Source organism: Pristiophorus japonicus, chromosome 14, assembly GCF_044704955.1.
Source record: "Pristiophorus japonicus isolate sPriJap1 chromosome 14, sPriJap1.hap1, whole genome shotgun sequence".
In the NCBI taxonomy this organism is placed as follows: Eukaryota; Metazoa; Chordata; class Chondrichthyes; family Pristiophoridae; genus Pristiophorus; species Pristiophorus japonicus.
The window spans coordinates 50340614-50356111 of NC_091990.1; the positions used below are offsets into that span (position 1 = coordinate 50340614).

The 15498-nt window shown below is 44.9% G+C and overlaps 1 protein-coding gene across 1 annotated transcript in view; it reads left to right on the forward strand.

The window, feature by feature from the left end:
• Nucleotides 1–15498, forward strand: part of grik3 (glutamate ionotropic receptor kainate type subunit 3) — a 609594-nt gene that overhangs the window by 394293 nt on the left and 199803 nt on the right. Inside the window, exon 11 of the mRNA XM_070899209.1 lies at nucleotides 9882–10105. Within this exon, the coding sequence (XP_070755310.1) occupies nucleotides 9882–10105 (224 nt within the window). The remainder of the gene's footprint in view (nucleotides 1–9881; nucleotides 10106–15498) is intronic.

Sequence of the window (15498 nt, forward strand, 5' to 3'; positions counted from 1 at the left end):
AATGAAGGATTTCAGATGAAGCCCGGCCATCTTATCGATTTGAGATATATAGAAAGGGGGCTCGGCTTACTGAGCCCTACAGGCACAAGCAGCACTATAGACCAGCGCTGCTTCTAACCATGCAGTTTGTCACCAAGAAACCCCTGAATTCATGCACATCATAATTCAAAGCTGAATCCTGCTGCACATTGCCAGGTTTGGTAAGCATGCTGAATTCTTGCATGTCATCAGAACTCCCTGTGCTCATTATCTGGGAGAAGTGATGCTGCCTTCAAATGAGAAACGCCAACTGGTTCCAACTGACCTCAATTAAACTGATGTAAGTGCAATGTGAAACAGCAACTTGCATAGCATATCAGTGCAGTAATCATCTAAATGCCTTTGAGGAGGGAGATGTTTTACAGACCACATAGTTATATTGGCCAAATTCATTCATCATTATGGAAGGTGTCAGAGAAATTGATGTCTTCCTCCAAACAAGGAGGCTCTTCAACCAAACACGGTCAGCTAGATTCACTCTAAACGAAATGGGAAGTAATGGGATTGATGAAGAAAGCAATCTGTTGTCGAAGCAGAAAGACAAGCACATGCCCCATGGAGAAAGCTGACTACAGCAGTCGTATCTGAAACCGGTGTCATAGATCGACATAGAATGTAAACAGTGCGAGCGATCATCACATTGCGCTTCGCTGCAGACCTCAACGTAGAGGCAGCTGGCTCAGAGATTAAATGGTGATTTGCAGGCCAATGCTTAGCAGCTGCTGAAAGTGAGCAGGAGTTAAGATTTCTGCAGATGTTAAGTGAAGCACAAAGAGCAATGTTGGCAAAAGAAGAAAGAGTTCAAAGGAGAGTGGAGGAGGAAAGCAGTGTGAGGCAGATTCAGAGTTTCAAGAGTTGATAAAGACAAAGGGGAAAAAATTGGGCTGCGCTGCACCTGCTGATCAGGTGACAAATTAGTGTTCAGGGATTTTGGGCAGCCGAAAGTGCACCGACTGCCAAATTGGCAACCTGTAACATCCTAGTGTTGAGGGTGGCTGCCTGAAGCTAGCGATAGGTCCTTGTATATGCTAATCTGGGGCCTTATGTTTGCTTTAGGGCCCCACTGCCAAATTTGACATATACTGGACAGAGTATGCTCCACTCAGCTTTTCTGGGTCTACAAAGCCTAACCTTTCCCCTGCCCTTCAGTCCCCTCTCCTCCTCTTTCCTCCCTCTTCTTTCACCCTCCTCCGTTTTATCCCTCCTTTCTTCTCTTTATCCCTTCGCTTTATCCTTTCTCCTCTTGCCGCTGCTCCTCTATTCCTCCACCTCCTCTCCTCCGCTCACCTCCTCTCTTCCCCGCCTTCTCTCTGTCCCACCTCCTATCTTCCCCATCTCCTCTCCTCTCTTCACCTCCTCTCTTCCCCACGTCCTCTCTTCCCCATGTCCTCTCTTCCCCATATCCTCCTCTCTTCCTTCCACCGCTTCTCTTTCCCCTCCCTTTCCAATTTTCAGCAAGCTTTGGGGCAATGTCTTTGAGCACATCCTCTAGGCCCACTGCCCAATTCGCGATCGTCTCCAGCGCTAGACCAATTTCTCCCCCAAAGAATCCAAAAACAGAAGAAGGTAAGTACCTTGGAGTTTGAAGAAACTTGTTATAGAGGTCAAGATGTATCAGTGTTACGAAGAGGTTGAAAAGAGTAACATAGAAAATGACAATCACAAATAGCAATAACAACTTGCATTTATATAGTGCCGTTAATGTAGTATAATGTCCGAAGGTGCTTCAAGGAGCATAATCACAAAAAATTGACACAGAGCCTAAGAAGGAGACATTAGGGCAGGTGACCAAAAGCTTGGACAAAGAGCTAGATTATAAGGAGCTTCTTAAAGGTGTTTGACATTAGTTTAGCTCAGTTGGTTGCATTCCCACCTCTGCATCAGAAGGCTGCTGCTATTAGCACCACTCCAGAATTTGAACACTTAGGGCCTGAACTTGGTCAAAGCCAAGGCCCACCCAAGTGCCACCCAAAGGACCGCCGAGGATCGCCAAGAGACCTGGCATAGTACCGCCCGGCGACAAAAACCAACATGCCGTGAATCTGGGCGGCAGCATGCGGGAGCTCCCAATCTCACCGGCAAATGTGATCCTCACCAAAGTGCTGATGAGGATTGAGTCTGGCCCAGAGAAGGGGGAACAGCTAAAAATTAAAATAAAGAAAACCAATGGAAACCCTTCAGGGGACCCCAGCCACATAAATCGCTGAAAAAAAAATAAAAGAAGTTCACTAACCTCTTTTTGCAGATCTTCTTACTTACCGTCGGGGTTAGACCTGCCTCTACATGGCGGTCCTGCCCCCTGCTGCCGCCGACTCCTGCCCGGAGGAATCTGCCAGCTCGGCGGTAGGTCACTTACACGACTTGCACACTAGCGGCCGTCAGCGGGCGGTTCCCAGCGGTCCTCCCATCCCGCTGGCGGGAGGCCTAGTGGAAATTGTGACCGTGGGGAGACCACTGAAAAAACTCAGCGGCAGCCGGTGGCATTGTATGGTAAGGCCGCCAATTTCAGGCCCAAATCGAGGCTGACATTCCGGTGCTATACTGAGGATGTGCTGGATTGTTAAAAGTGTTGTCCTCTGGTTCAACCAAGGTGCAGTCTTCCAGTTCGGTTTGATGATAAAGATCTTAAGACATAATTTAAAGAAGAGCACGGAGTTCTATCCACTGACCTGGTCAACATTCCTCACTCAACCAACACCACCAGGAAGAGAATAACTAATTGTAATGTATACACCTGTGAGTATGTTCACAGGATCGTTGGTTCAATGGTGAAATGGTGAGCAATCTGGACTTTGAATCTAGTGATCCGAATTCAAATCTCCCCAAAAGAGTTGTAGAGCTGTTGAGTGTCCCCCAGATTGGGGGGGCACTTGATCTAATGTTTATTTTGTTCCCCCCCCGCAAAAGAGTTGTAGAGCTGTTGCACACCCTGTGCGGAGGGGAGCAGGCAGGTCGGAAGGCCTCCTCATAGGACTGCTCCTGAGCCTGGCCAAGGTGGCCATTAACCGGTCAAGGCAGCGGGCGGTCGTTCAGCCCGACTGCCTGCCTCTCTTCCGCGCTTACATCCGAGCAAGGGTGTCCCTGGAGATGGAGCACGCGGTGTCCACTGGTACGCTCGCGGCCTTCTGTGAGAGGTGGGCGCCGGAGGGACTGGGCTGCATCATTACCCCCGGCAACCAAATTTTAATTTGATTATTATTGTGTAAAGTTTAATTTGTTTAATTGCCAGTTTTAGTGCCCCCCCCCCCCCCCAACTTTTAGTCAGGGGGCACTTGTATAATTTGTGTTTCAGTGCCCTCGGAAAAAAAAAACAAGGGGGCACATGTTTGAAAATGTTTGATGTTCCCCCCCCCCCTTTAATCAGGGGGCACTTGTTTTAATTGTATACAACAAAATAGTTGTAGAGCTGTTGCACACCCTTTGCAGAGGGGAGCGGGCAGGTCAGAAGGCCTCCTCATAGGACTGCTCCTGGGCATGGCCAAGGGGGCCATCAGCTGGTCCAGGCAGCAGGCGGTCAAGGGGGTCATTCAGCCCGATTGGCCTGCCTCTCTTCCGCAGTTACATCCGAGCCAGGGTGTCCCTGGAGATGGAGCACGCAGTGTCCACCGGTACGCTCGCGAGACTGTGAGGGGTGGGCACTGGAGGGACTGGAGTGCATCATCACCCCCGGCAACCAAATTTTAATTTGACCTTTTATTGTTAAAAGTTAATTTGTTTAATATGTCGGTTTTGGTGCCCCCACCCCCCCGCCCCCCCACTTTAATCAGGGGCACCTGATTGAAATTTGATTTACAGCAGTAACTAAAATAGTCGTAGAGTTGTTGCACTGTGAGTGGCGCCCAGTCACATGATATTCACAAGACTCAATAAAACCTCAGTCAGTTGAGTCTAGGTCATCCATGATGAGGTAAAGCAGTTGTGAGCCTAGTGAATGAACTGGTAATGTGTAGTGTGATTGTTAAACCTTTGTTAACAAACCAACTAGTGCTTAATAGCAATGAGTTGCTATGAATTCTTAACAAAGAACCCATGAAGCAAATACATTGCAATGATCATTCATCTCTTTGATGCTTGTAGGATCTAGTTATGCACAAAATACTTGCCACATTCTCTTACTTCTTCTTCTTAGGCAGTCCCTTGGAGTCGAGGATGACTTGCTTCCACACACATTCTCTTACATATCAGCAGTGACTGCACTTCAAAGCACTTTGTTAGATTATTGCGAGACATGATAAGATGTTATATAAATCAATTCTTTGAAGAAGGTCAGACTAAGAAGGTTTTACTGTTTTCACCAGGGCCCATGGAAGAAATGAGCCGGAACAGTACTGTGAGCTATTGTTTGAACAGTGAAGCAATCATGTGGTATAAGAAGATTATGTTTGACATGTTTGAAACAATTCTTCTTCAGTGTGCATCCTCGACACAGAGCTGGAGTGACTCCACACCAGCTCACGTTTCTGGTGAAAAACAAATCACATGAGCAACAACCTCGTCTATCAGATAAAACATAAGAACGTAAGAAATAGGAGTAGGAGTAGGCCAATTGGCCCCTCGAGCCTGCTCCACCATTCAATAAGATCATGGCTGATCATCAACCACAACTCTACTTCCTCGCCCTATCCCTACTACCCCTTGATTCCCATGTGTCCAAAAATCTATCGATCTCAGTCTTGAATATACTCAACGACTGAGCATCCACAGCCCTTTGGGGTAGAGAATTCCAAAGATTGACAACCAGGGGAAAGAAAGCCAGGGGAAACAGTCTCACAGCCTCTGTCCTATCCAGCCCTCTAAGAATTATATAAGGTGAGACACACCCCCGAAGCTTCAGTTCATTTGTTCCTAGCTTTCGGATATATGCTCCGTATGCTCTTATCTGTCAGACTACATTCTCAGGAAAAACATACACATTGTACTTCAGAAATCTATTATGTTTATCAGTTTAGTGTAGCAGTTTACTCTATGTTTTTTTTTAAGTTCATTATTTTATTAGATCTTCAATCAAAATGTCCAGTCCTCTGCCTTCTCTTCAGCAGATAAGCACCATAAATGTCTAAAATGCCTAGACACATTAAGGCATGGTGCGAGATCTATTCATCATTTGCAGTCCGCCTTTGGCCTGAGTGCCTTTAATCACCTCAACTCTGCTTACTCGACAATGTGCAGATAATTAAACCTTCGAGATGGTAGTCTTTCATTGCGAATTAATTCCGGCTTCAGAAGTCCTTTAAGCGGGTATTAAGGACTCGATATTTGGCTGGCTTGTGCCTCTGTTAGTGCCCCTGAGTTGCAGTAAAGGGTGGCTAAATGCTTAGTATCAGGCGGCCAGCTTTGACCGCCCGACTGGCAAATTTGGCTCACGGTTTCTGGCGGTGCAAGAACTTACCACCCGCTCTGTAGTTTCATTCAGATTACGACGTCAATCGTCGTCAATCGTCGTGCAGCGTTCCGCTAGCGCCCCGGTAACACCGCGTTTAACTTCCGACCCAAGTGACGCCTGAAAAACTAGGCAGTCCCAGTAGGCAGTATTTGCCGTGTCTTTAAATTGAGGGAGGAGGAACCTAAATCGGAGGTTATATTGACTGCATCATTTGCACATAGCACGCTGCCTGAAGCTCAGACTTTATAGTGGTATGTTTATCTGCCATTACAGTGTCCTTACAACTTCCGTGAAATAATTTAATGGGGGCATTACCAGTCCCGCTCCATGCTATTGCTAGGCAGTGTCAAGATAGAAGGGCTCTTGGCCATGTTGGGGAGAGGCCGAAGATGTCTGGGGAGGAGAGTTGACAGGCACCAACACGCATACCTCCAGCTCTCTGAGGAGCAGTGTGTGAGAAGGCTGCCCTTCTAAAAGGAAGTGCTGACAGATATATGCCATCTCCTTGTAGCGCCAACAGGACTGTGCTGCCCGTCGCAGTGAAGGTGACTGTGGTGCTGGCCTTCTATGCCTCCGGCTCCTTCCAGGCTGCAGTAGGGGACATTTCTCAATATGCTGCACATTGCTGCATTCGCCACTTCACAAAAGCTTTGTACGCCCACAGAATGGGCTTCATAACATTTTCAATGAGCAGGGAGAGCCAGAATGAGCGGGCATGTGGATTTGGCAGAATTTCAGGCTTCCTGAGGGTTCAAGGAGCCATTGACTGCACACACACCACCTTTTGAGCACCATTTGACAATGAAGAGGTATTCAGAAACCAAAAGCGTTACCACTCCCTAAATGTGCAGCTGGTTTGCAACCACACGCAACGCATCCTCGCTGTGAATGCCTGCTATTCAGGGAGCGCACAAGATGCTTTCATCCTGCGTGAGAGCACTGTCTCACGATTGTTTCGGCCACCAAGGGACGGGCACGGCTGACTGCTCGGGGACAAAGTGTACGGCCTCGCCACTTGGCTCATGACCCCCTCCGCAACCCCACCACAGAAACGGAGCAGCGCCCCCGATCATTGAACCTCAGTTTCGAATGAATTTTACAGGCAGAGGCGCAAACATTTTCTAGGCGCTATCAGGACTGTCGCGTCGTGATTAACTGCCTGAAATCTCCAAAGCCAAAAATCCAGCCCCTTTACTTGCCCATTTGCCAGGGCGAGGGGATTGGTTGGGGGAGGAGGGGGAAGGTCGTTATCATGACTGCACCATTGTGGGCCACCAGCTAGCAACTACAGTATGCGGTACCAGATGAAAACCATATCCCACGGGTGGGGAGGAGGGGTGGGGAGAGAAACCTTACATTACATGCAACACAAGCATTGTAATTTGAAAACATATTGCTGATATAGTAGATAGCAGCTGAATAAACTGATCTATTTGCCCTTCAATACATTCTTAATTGTTACAGAATGAATTCACTACTTATATTCAGCAATCAGGTCACAGGGTGCCCTCATAAATAGCCAGCTGTAATCATTTTCTTCAAAACTATATTGATTTGTATTCATCAGTGACAGATTGAGAAAATATAATCAATAGTGTTTTCTGCAGCGCAGCACTGAAATATAACACTCTATTGCAACAAACGCAAAAAATTTCTGCGAGAAAGGTAGCTATTGTATTTCTTTAGCATCCTGAGTTGTGCGACTGCCTGAGAGTTGTTATTTAGGTCAGGAGAAGCTCACTGAAGCTGAACCTGGGCCACCCAGTGAAAGCGTTGTTGTTCCCTGGAAACAATGCAAATAGTGAAACCTCTCACTTGTGATGACGCTGACAAATTCCATGGTCTCGTCACAGTGCAAGGGTAGATATCAGCACAACTATTGTGTAGTGATATATCTGAATAGTATGTGTTCTGTAAAGACAAAAATGAAGCCAAAATCGTCTTCCATTTTCTCTCACCCCTTGCCCACGCAGGATCCAACACATCCCATCAAGCTCATCAACTGTGAGGAAATTGTGGATGCGTTAGTCATCATTTTTTTCTCCCTTCGTCTCTTGGATCAGACAAACCACGGCCCCGTCTGCCCTCTCAGGTAGACGTAAAAGATCCCATGGCACTATTTCGAAGAAAAGTAGGGGAGTTATCCCCGGTGTCCTGGCCAATATTTATCCCTCAACCAACATAATAAAAACAGATTATCTGGTCATTATCTCGTTGCTGTTTTTGGGAGCTTGCTTGTGCACAAATTGGCTGCCGAGACTCCCTCGTGCCCCTGGCGAGTGCACCTGTCAGATTCCTTTCTCTTTCTCTCTCTCTCACATTACAACAGTGATTACACTCCAAAAGTACTTCATTGGCTGTAAAGCACTTTGAGACTTCCGGTGGTCATGAAAGGCACTATATAAATGTGAGTTTTTCTTTCCTTCTTTCTTTCTTCAGCACTGAGAAATAATATTGAGGTGATAGTGCCATCTGAGTTGAGGGAAGTGGGGAAGAAAGCGAAACAGGGAGAGGAGACAGAGAGAGGGGAGAGGAGAGCAGATGTGTGTGAGAGAGGGAGAGGAGAGGAGAGAGAGAGAAAGAGAAAGGAATCTGACAGGTGCACTCGCCAGGGGCACGAGGGAGTCTCGGCGAATATAGAACTGATCGATTCAAAGAGAGTTAATGATGCGTCCTTTGGAGGCACTGCAGCTACACAAGTGAGACAGGTGGAAACCAACACGTGTGACAAGAGGGATTGGTAACAACACTGTCAGCAGAGAGCCGCAGGGTACAGGAAAAGGGACAGAAAATACAAGTGAGATTCCTATCTCTCGCTTAACAATAACAGAAAATGAAATGCAAGGTCCAAATCACATCGAAGAGAAAAAACATGGGAATAAATTGATCAGGCCCAAAGCATACTTTCAGAACTAAACTTTATGAAACAATAATCCCCAATTCTCATGATTGTTAACAGTGTGAAATGACGGGTCAATACAGTGATAAAGAAATCTATGTAGTAAATGGTAATCGTGAAAGAAAGTTTTGAAAACAAAAAGTAAAAAAAAATTAATTTGGATAAATATAAAGAAATATATTAAATTAGGCTTAGACTCAGTTAATTTGGCCAGTAAAAAAGGGGATGCAAAAGAAAGAAATACTTGCATTTATATAGCACCTTTCACGACCACCGGACATCTCAACGTGCTTTACAGCCAATTAAGTACTTTTTTCAGTGTAGTCACTGTTGTAATGTGGACAAATGCAGTAGGGTGTAAGGAGATTGCATTCTCCTTCCTACCTAAAAATATAATAAATATGTGACATTTAATAATTCTCACTGTGATACTGTTTGAACCAATTGCAGTTTTACTTCTTACCAGTTCATTATGAACAATATTAGCATCAAAACAATTCAACCTGATTCTTTCACAATTATAAAGAATATCTCCAGGAACAGTCCAAACCTTTCCCTAGATTTCTGCACAATGATAGTTTGGCTTTATGCATGTCTGTGACTTTGTGTCAGCAGGAATTAAATACAATGAGAATTATTGATTGTCTTTGAAAGAATAAATATTAATGTCATATGGAAACAGGAACAAGCTTGATTATGAGACATGAGGAGGACTAGGTAATGTACTGAACAGCTGAGTGAGAGAGAGTCACAGAGAGAGAGAGAGAGAGAGAAGTGTGTGAAAGGAATAGAGTGTGAAAGGTAGACAGAAATGAGGCAGAGGATGGGAAAGACATACAGAAAGAGTAACAGAAAGAGTTGGAGAGAGAGAGACAGAAGAAAGTGCATGAGAGATAAAGACAACACAAGACCGAAAGAAATAGAGAGTGAGAGACAAGCAGAGAGACAGTTGCAGGAAGAGACACACACAATTGTTGAGCAATGCCACACGAGATCAGCTTATTATTTAATAATAACTGGTGGTTGAATAGTTTTGAACATGGAATAGAGGTCTCTTATTGTATGAAAGGAAGAGGGAGATGTTGGCTCCTTCACGCAAAATTCCCTTTGTTTCGAGGCAAAAGATAACGTCTGTTAATGTCTTGGGATCCTTCTTTCAGGAGAGTAGAGATTGACTCACCACTCTCAATCTGCAACATCTGATTGACCCACTCATGAGCTGTGGTTTTTGATGTTCCTCTATCTCCCCATGCTCACCACATTGTGCAGGAGATCTGATTTATTTTTCAGCATCCATCCCTCTGGTATCCTGTTGTGGGTGTACTTCTATTACAGACATATATTACTGCCATCAACTTGACAGCAGTGTGCAGGCAAACCGTAGAAGCTTTCAATTATAATAAACAGAACGGGATCCTGACTAACTCATAATACATGTGGCTTATGGTCATTTAATGATATTCTTTAGCATTTCAATTCCTCTATGCACTTTTTAATGAAATGTCATTTAAAAATGCGATTAATAAAACTTTAGTTTAACAAGTGCATTTCTCCCAACAGAAAGCTGACCTTGCTGTTGCTCCATTTACCATCACCTACGCCCGTGAGAAGGTCATTGACTTTTCTAAGCCTTTCATGACACTGGGGATCAGTATTTTGTACCGCAAGTCAAATGGAACCAACGCTGGTGTCTTCTCCTTCCTCAATCCTCTCTCTCCAGATATTTGGATGTACATCTTATTGGCGTACCTTGGTGTCAGTTGTGTGCTGTTTGTCATAGCCAGGTAAGATATCGATGATAGTCACCTCATGACATTGTGTCAGTTCAATTCTCACTTTATAATTATTATTGCTATTTTTACAATATGGTAATCTGTATAAAAGCATAATTGACTTCCTGGGTGAAAATTGCTACTCCTCAATGTCACTATAAAAGAAAGAATTAATGGGCAGTATACAATACTAGTAAGGCCATAGCTTGAGTACTGCGTGCATTCTGGTCACCACACTACAGGAAGGACGTGATTGCACTAGAAAAGGTGCAGAGGAGATTTACGAGGGCGTTGCCAGGACTGGAAAACTTTAGCTATGAGGAAAGATTGGATAGGCTGTGGCTGTTTTCCTTGGAACAGAGGAGGCTGAGGGGAGATTTAATTGAGGTGTATAAAATTATGAGGGGCCAAGATAAAGTGGATAGAAGGACCTATTTCCCTTAGCAGAGGGGTCAGTAACCAGAGGGCATAGATTTAAAGTAGTTGGTAAAAGGATTAGAGGGGAGATGAGGAAACATTTCTTCACCCAGAGTGTGGTGGGGGTCTGGAACTCACTGCCTGAAAGGGTGGTAGAGGCAGAAACCCTCACCACATTTAAAAAGTACAGGGCTGCAGACCTAGTGCTGGAAGATGGGATTAGGCTGGGTAGCTCTTTTTCGACCAACACGGACACGATGGCCGAATGGCCTCCTTCTATGTCGTAATTTTCTATGATTCTATGATACTATGGACTGGAAATATGATTGGGTGTATTCGAATTGTCAAAGGATATACTTTTGGAAATAAGACAACAAAGATTGATGTTAGTACCTCATGCAGGTGTTTCTTTGTTAATTGCTTGGATGGTCAGACAGCTCCTTTTGGTCAATTTAGGGAGACACTGGGGTATTTACATAGAATTTACAGCACAGAAACAGGCCATGTGGCCCAACGGGTTGATGGTGGTGTTTATGCTCCACATGTGCCTTCTCTCAACCCAATTAATTTTTAACATATTGAAGAATAGTTTTTGATGGACTGGTTGTCTGCACTTCAAAGGGCCCAAATAGTCCATCTGGAATGAACATCATTAGTCATTTCTCTTCAATGGTAACAAATCGGTCTCAACTGTGTGAACGTTATTTGTATCTGGTATGTCTTGCAACCCAGCCTCCCAAAACACAGGCCATTGTTTGATTCCTGGGACCGCTGCGGCCATAATAGAATGAACAGATGTGGATATTGTCTGGCGGTGACTGATCAAGAAAGTTGAGCGTCGTGGGGGTGGGGCCGCGATTGCTGAAATAAATATTTGTGTCCAATTCTCAACAGTGAAGAGGATATTTTGTTTCCATTGTCTCCGTTGAGGGCATTTCTGTATTCCAGTAATGATCTTGGAAGACTCACACACCAACCAGTACGTTTGGCTTTATAGATGCCCAAATAATAAATCCGCTGAAGACTGAATCAAATTAATGTGCTGAAGAAACCCAGATTCTCATTGAAATATTTCAACATCCTGTATTGGGGAAGGTGCCCAGAACATGTTCTCTCTTCCCCTCACTGTGTTTGACAGCAATGTTCACTAGGGGATGAGAAAGCTTTAAAGCACAGTGAACAAGATTACTCAGAAACCAATGATAGATGTGGTTTCTAATATACCAGCATCCGTTCACTAAATGAAACTAGTTTTCAGTGTGTAGAATCACATATCGGGCCGTGTATGTCACAATGAAATTCTCAGCTGTGTGAGCTTTCAATCACTGATATTGATTGGACACTTTCAGCAAACTTAGATTGTCGGTAAGTTAAGAGGTTACTAACATCTTACAGAAAAGAGTTGCAGATTCAATCTAGTTTGATTCACTCCGAATATGGTATGTTTTTTCTCTGAAGCTAATTCAGAGCAGTTGATTCTCCTCAAGAATGCAGAGTTATTTTAGTCTGTGAATCTCGCAGAGAAATTGCAACACACGTTCAGTCCAGCAAATCCATGCTTAATCTCCACGCAAGCAGCAGTCATAATCCTATGTGCTCACCCTGGGCCCAATTTTCCCCAACCCCTTTTTTCGGCGCACTTACCATAAATGCGCCGACTTTGCGCGCTGGAAATGGCGCCAAAAAAAAGGGGCCCCATCCTGCCCGCTTTACCGATTCTCCGGTGTCCCAGCGTGACATAGATAGTGAAATGTGGGCGGAGCAACAGGCAAGCTGAGAAAGCACTGCCGGCAGCTGCGCGCATGCGCAGTGAAGTCTGTGCGCATGCTCCTCGCCCTCCCAGCGTGTCCTGCGGGCTGTGAGCAGGACCCGGTGCTCGCAGCCCCTATCCCCGGCCGAAGGGATGCCCCGATCTTCACTGCACCCTATATTTGGCCGAGTGGCCTCCCGCACAGGCCGGCCGGCCTGCTGACTTCCCAGGACTTCAGTTTTATTTTTTATTTATTGATGGTTGTGCTTGAGAGTTTTGATTGGGGGGGGGGGCGGCGAGGGGGGGGAGGAGGAGAGTTTGGGTGGGGGGAGAAAGAGTGTTTTGGGGGGGCGGGTGAGAAAGCATATTTTGATTGGGGGGGGCGATTTAAAAAAAAACTTGATTCTGGCATAAAGGTAGGACTTGTATTTTTTATTTGTTATTGATTGATTGCTTATTACTTTTTGTGCTTTGTTAGTGCTTTGCAAGTCTTGGTGCTTTAAATGTACTAACCTGCCCCGATTTCTTAACTGCCTGCAAGGTTTTTCAGAGCTGGCCACATATGCTGACCAATGTCAATTTGGAGTAAGTTTTAGCTGGCCAAAGTGGCATAAATGACCAAAACTGGCGTAAGTGTCTGGAAACGCCCACTTTAGAAAAAAAAAAGGTAACTAAAAAAAATCGTACCTAACTGACATACTCTGAAGCAAATTTTGGGAGGAAAATAGCATTTTTTAAACTTACGTCAGAAAAAACCACTTACTCCAAAAAAATTGATGCAAGTCATGGCCAAAATTGGGCCTCCTGTTCTGTATCTCTTTATTGCACTTTCTGCCTATCTATCCTATTCTTAAATGTTGACATGTTCTCTGCTTCAATCACTAACTCTTCTCATGCAATTCACATCCATCAACTGCTCTCTGTCCTAAATCTTTCACATTTAATCTTATATTTATGTCCTCTTGTTCTAGACCACTGAAATAATTGGAAATACTTCTGTTTACTCTGTCCCATCGCTTCATAATTTTAAGCACCTTTATCAAATCGCTTCATGATCTTTTCTATTCTAATAAAAACAGCACCAATACAATAAAAGGTTTTGTGATTTGAATAGGGTTCCTTTTTGCTTTCTGATTGGACACTGCTGGATTATAGAATGAGAGGAAAACACAACAATGATAGGCAGTGGTAAGGTGACTGACATCATAGCATGTGGGAGACTGGAATGGTTGGGGCAATGGCATTGGGAGGGGATGAGCACTGGGTTCCCAACCTGAAAGGTGCCAGGAGATCATTGGGCTGCAGTGCATGCACGTTCATCCTGGGCCTCAGAATGAGACCATGACAAACATGAGAAACCAAGCCCCATGGTCAAGTTTAACTGCCCGCCTGCCTGGTTGCCACTGAGTGGCATGTTTAAAATCGCCCCTTGGGTTTTTCCTCCAATCCTCCTCTTCAAATCGCACTGATTCATATTTGGGTAGAGTTTCATGGGAATCAGCTGCCCCTACAGCATCTCACCAAGAGGTCCTTCTTCATGTGTGAGCCTGGTCAGTGTGTATTGTGAACGCTCTGACATCTCCTCCTACCTCCCCCTGTACCATGACTTCACTACTGAACATCAAGCTATCATTTCCAAGACCGTCACTGACCTCATCTCCTCTGGAGATCTTCCCTCCATGGCCGCCAAACTCATAGTCCCCCAACCCCACACATCCGGCTTCTACCTCCTTCCCAAGATACACAATCAGGCCTGTCCTGGTAGACACATTATTTCAGCCTGTTCCTTTCTCATGGAACTGATTTCTTCCTATCTCTACCCTATTTTTTCTCCCCTTGTCCAGTCTTTTCCCACCTATATTGGCAACTATTCTGATGCCCTCCACCTCTTTAACAGTTTCCAGTTTCCCGGCCCCAACCGTCTCCTTTTCACGATGAATGCCCAATCCCTCAACACCTCCATCCCCCATCAGGATGGCCTGAGGGCACTCCACTTCTTCCATGAACGGAGGCCCAACCACTCCCCATCCACCACCACTCTTTGCCACCTGATTAAACTTGTTCTCACATTGAACAACTTCTCCTTTGACTTCACTCACTTTCTTCAAAGTTGTTGCTATGGGAACGCACATGAGTCCTAGCTATGCCTGCCTTTTTGTGGGGTATGTGGAACATTCTTTGTTCTCAGGTCGCTTCCCTCACCTCTTTTTCGGGAATATTGATGACTGTATCGGTGCCGTTTCCTGCTCTCATCCCGAACTAGACAAGTTCATTCACTTTGTTTCCAATTTCCACCCTTTCCTCACCTTCACATGGTCCATCTCCGACTCTTTCCTTCCCTTCCTTGACTTCTCTGTCAGCATTTCTGGGGATAGACTATCGACAAATATCCACAATAAGCCCATTGAATCCCACAGCTACCTGGACTACACTTCATCCCACCCTGCATCCTGTAAGGACTTTATTCCATTTTCCCAGTTTTCCCGTCTCCGTCGTATCTGCCCTGAAGAAAACTGTAATGTGTGTACATAAGGTCTGCCCACCACCAGGTGGCACTACCATTGGAGGTCCTTGGGTCATAGGTACACTTGTGCTTAGCCCGGTATATAACCTGAACTTCACCTTTGTATCTTCACTTCTGGAAGCCATTAAAGACTGACCAGGTTACACTTAGCCATTGGCTCACAGTACGGAGTTCATTATAGTATTTCATACACCACAACTGGTGACGAGGAAAATACAAACCCACGCAAAAGTATGGCGAGCACACCATGTTAACTTATGCATTCTTTTACTACTCCTTCCAATCCTCAGGACATCCCAGGTAGTGTCAGGGTTAATAGCTAGCATCAGTAAGGCATGTATTGACTGAGCTTGGATGCTTGCAGTCTTACCCTTGATATTAATATATTTGTATTGTAGATGAGTCCGTGCATACTCAGCTGCCAGTCAATCCCTCTTAAACAGTTTAGCATAAACATATTATTTCAATCTAACAGTGATCAAAGTATCAGAGTCAAAAGAACTCCCAGGCTCATCTGGTTCCCTCCTCCTGCTGTCATTATTGACTGTCTCTGCCAGAATATGATAGAGTCTTATCTGTGTAGGCAAGTTAATACTTACACACAGATAGTTGTAATAAGGCAGATGACAAAGCTGATGTATGGCATCGACTGTAATTGGATTGTGGCAGTTCCTTCACAATCAAAGATAAGACCACAAAAAGGACAGACAAGAA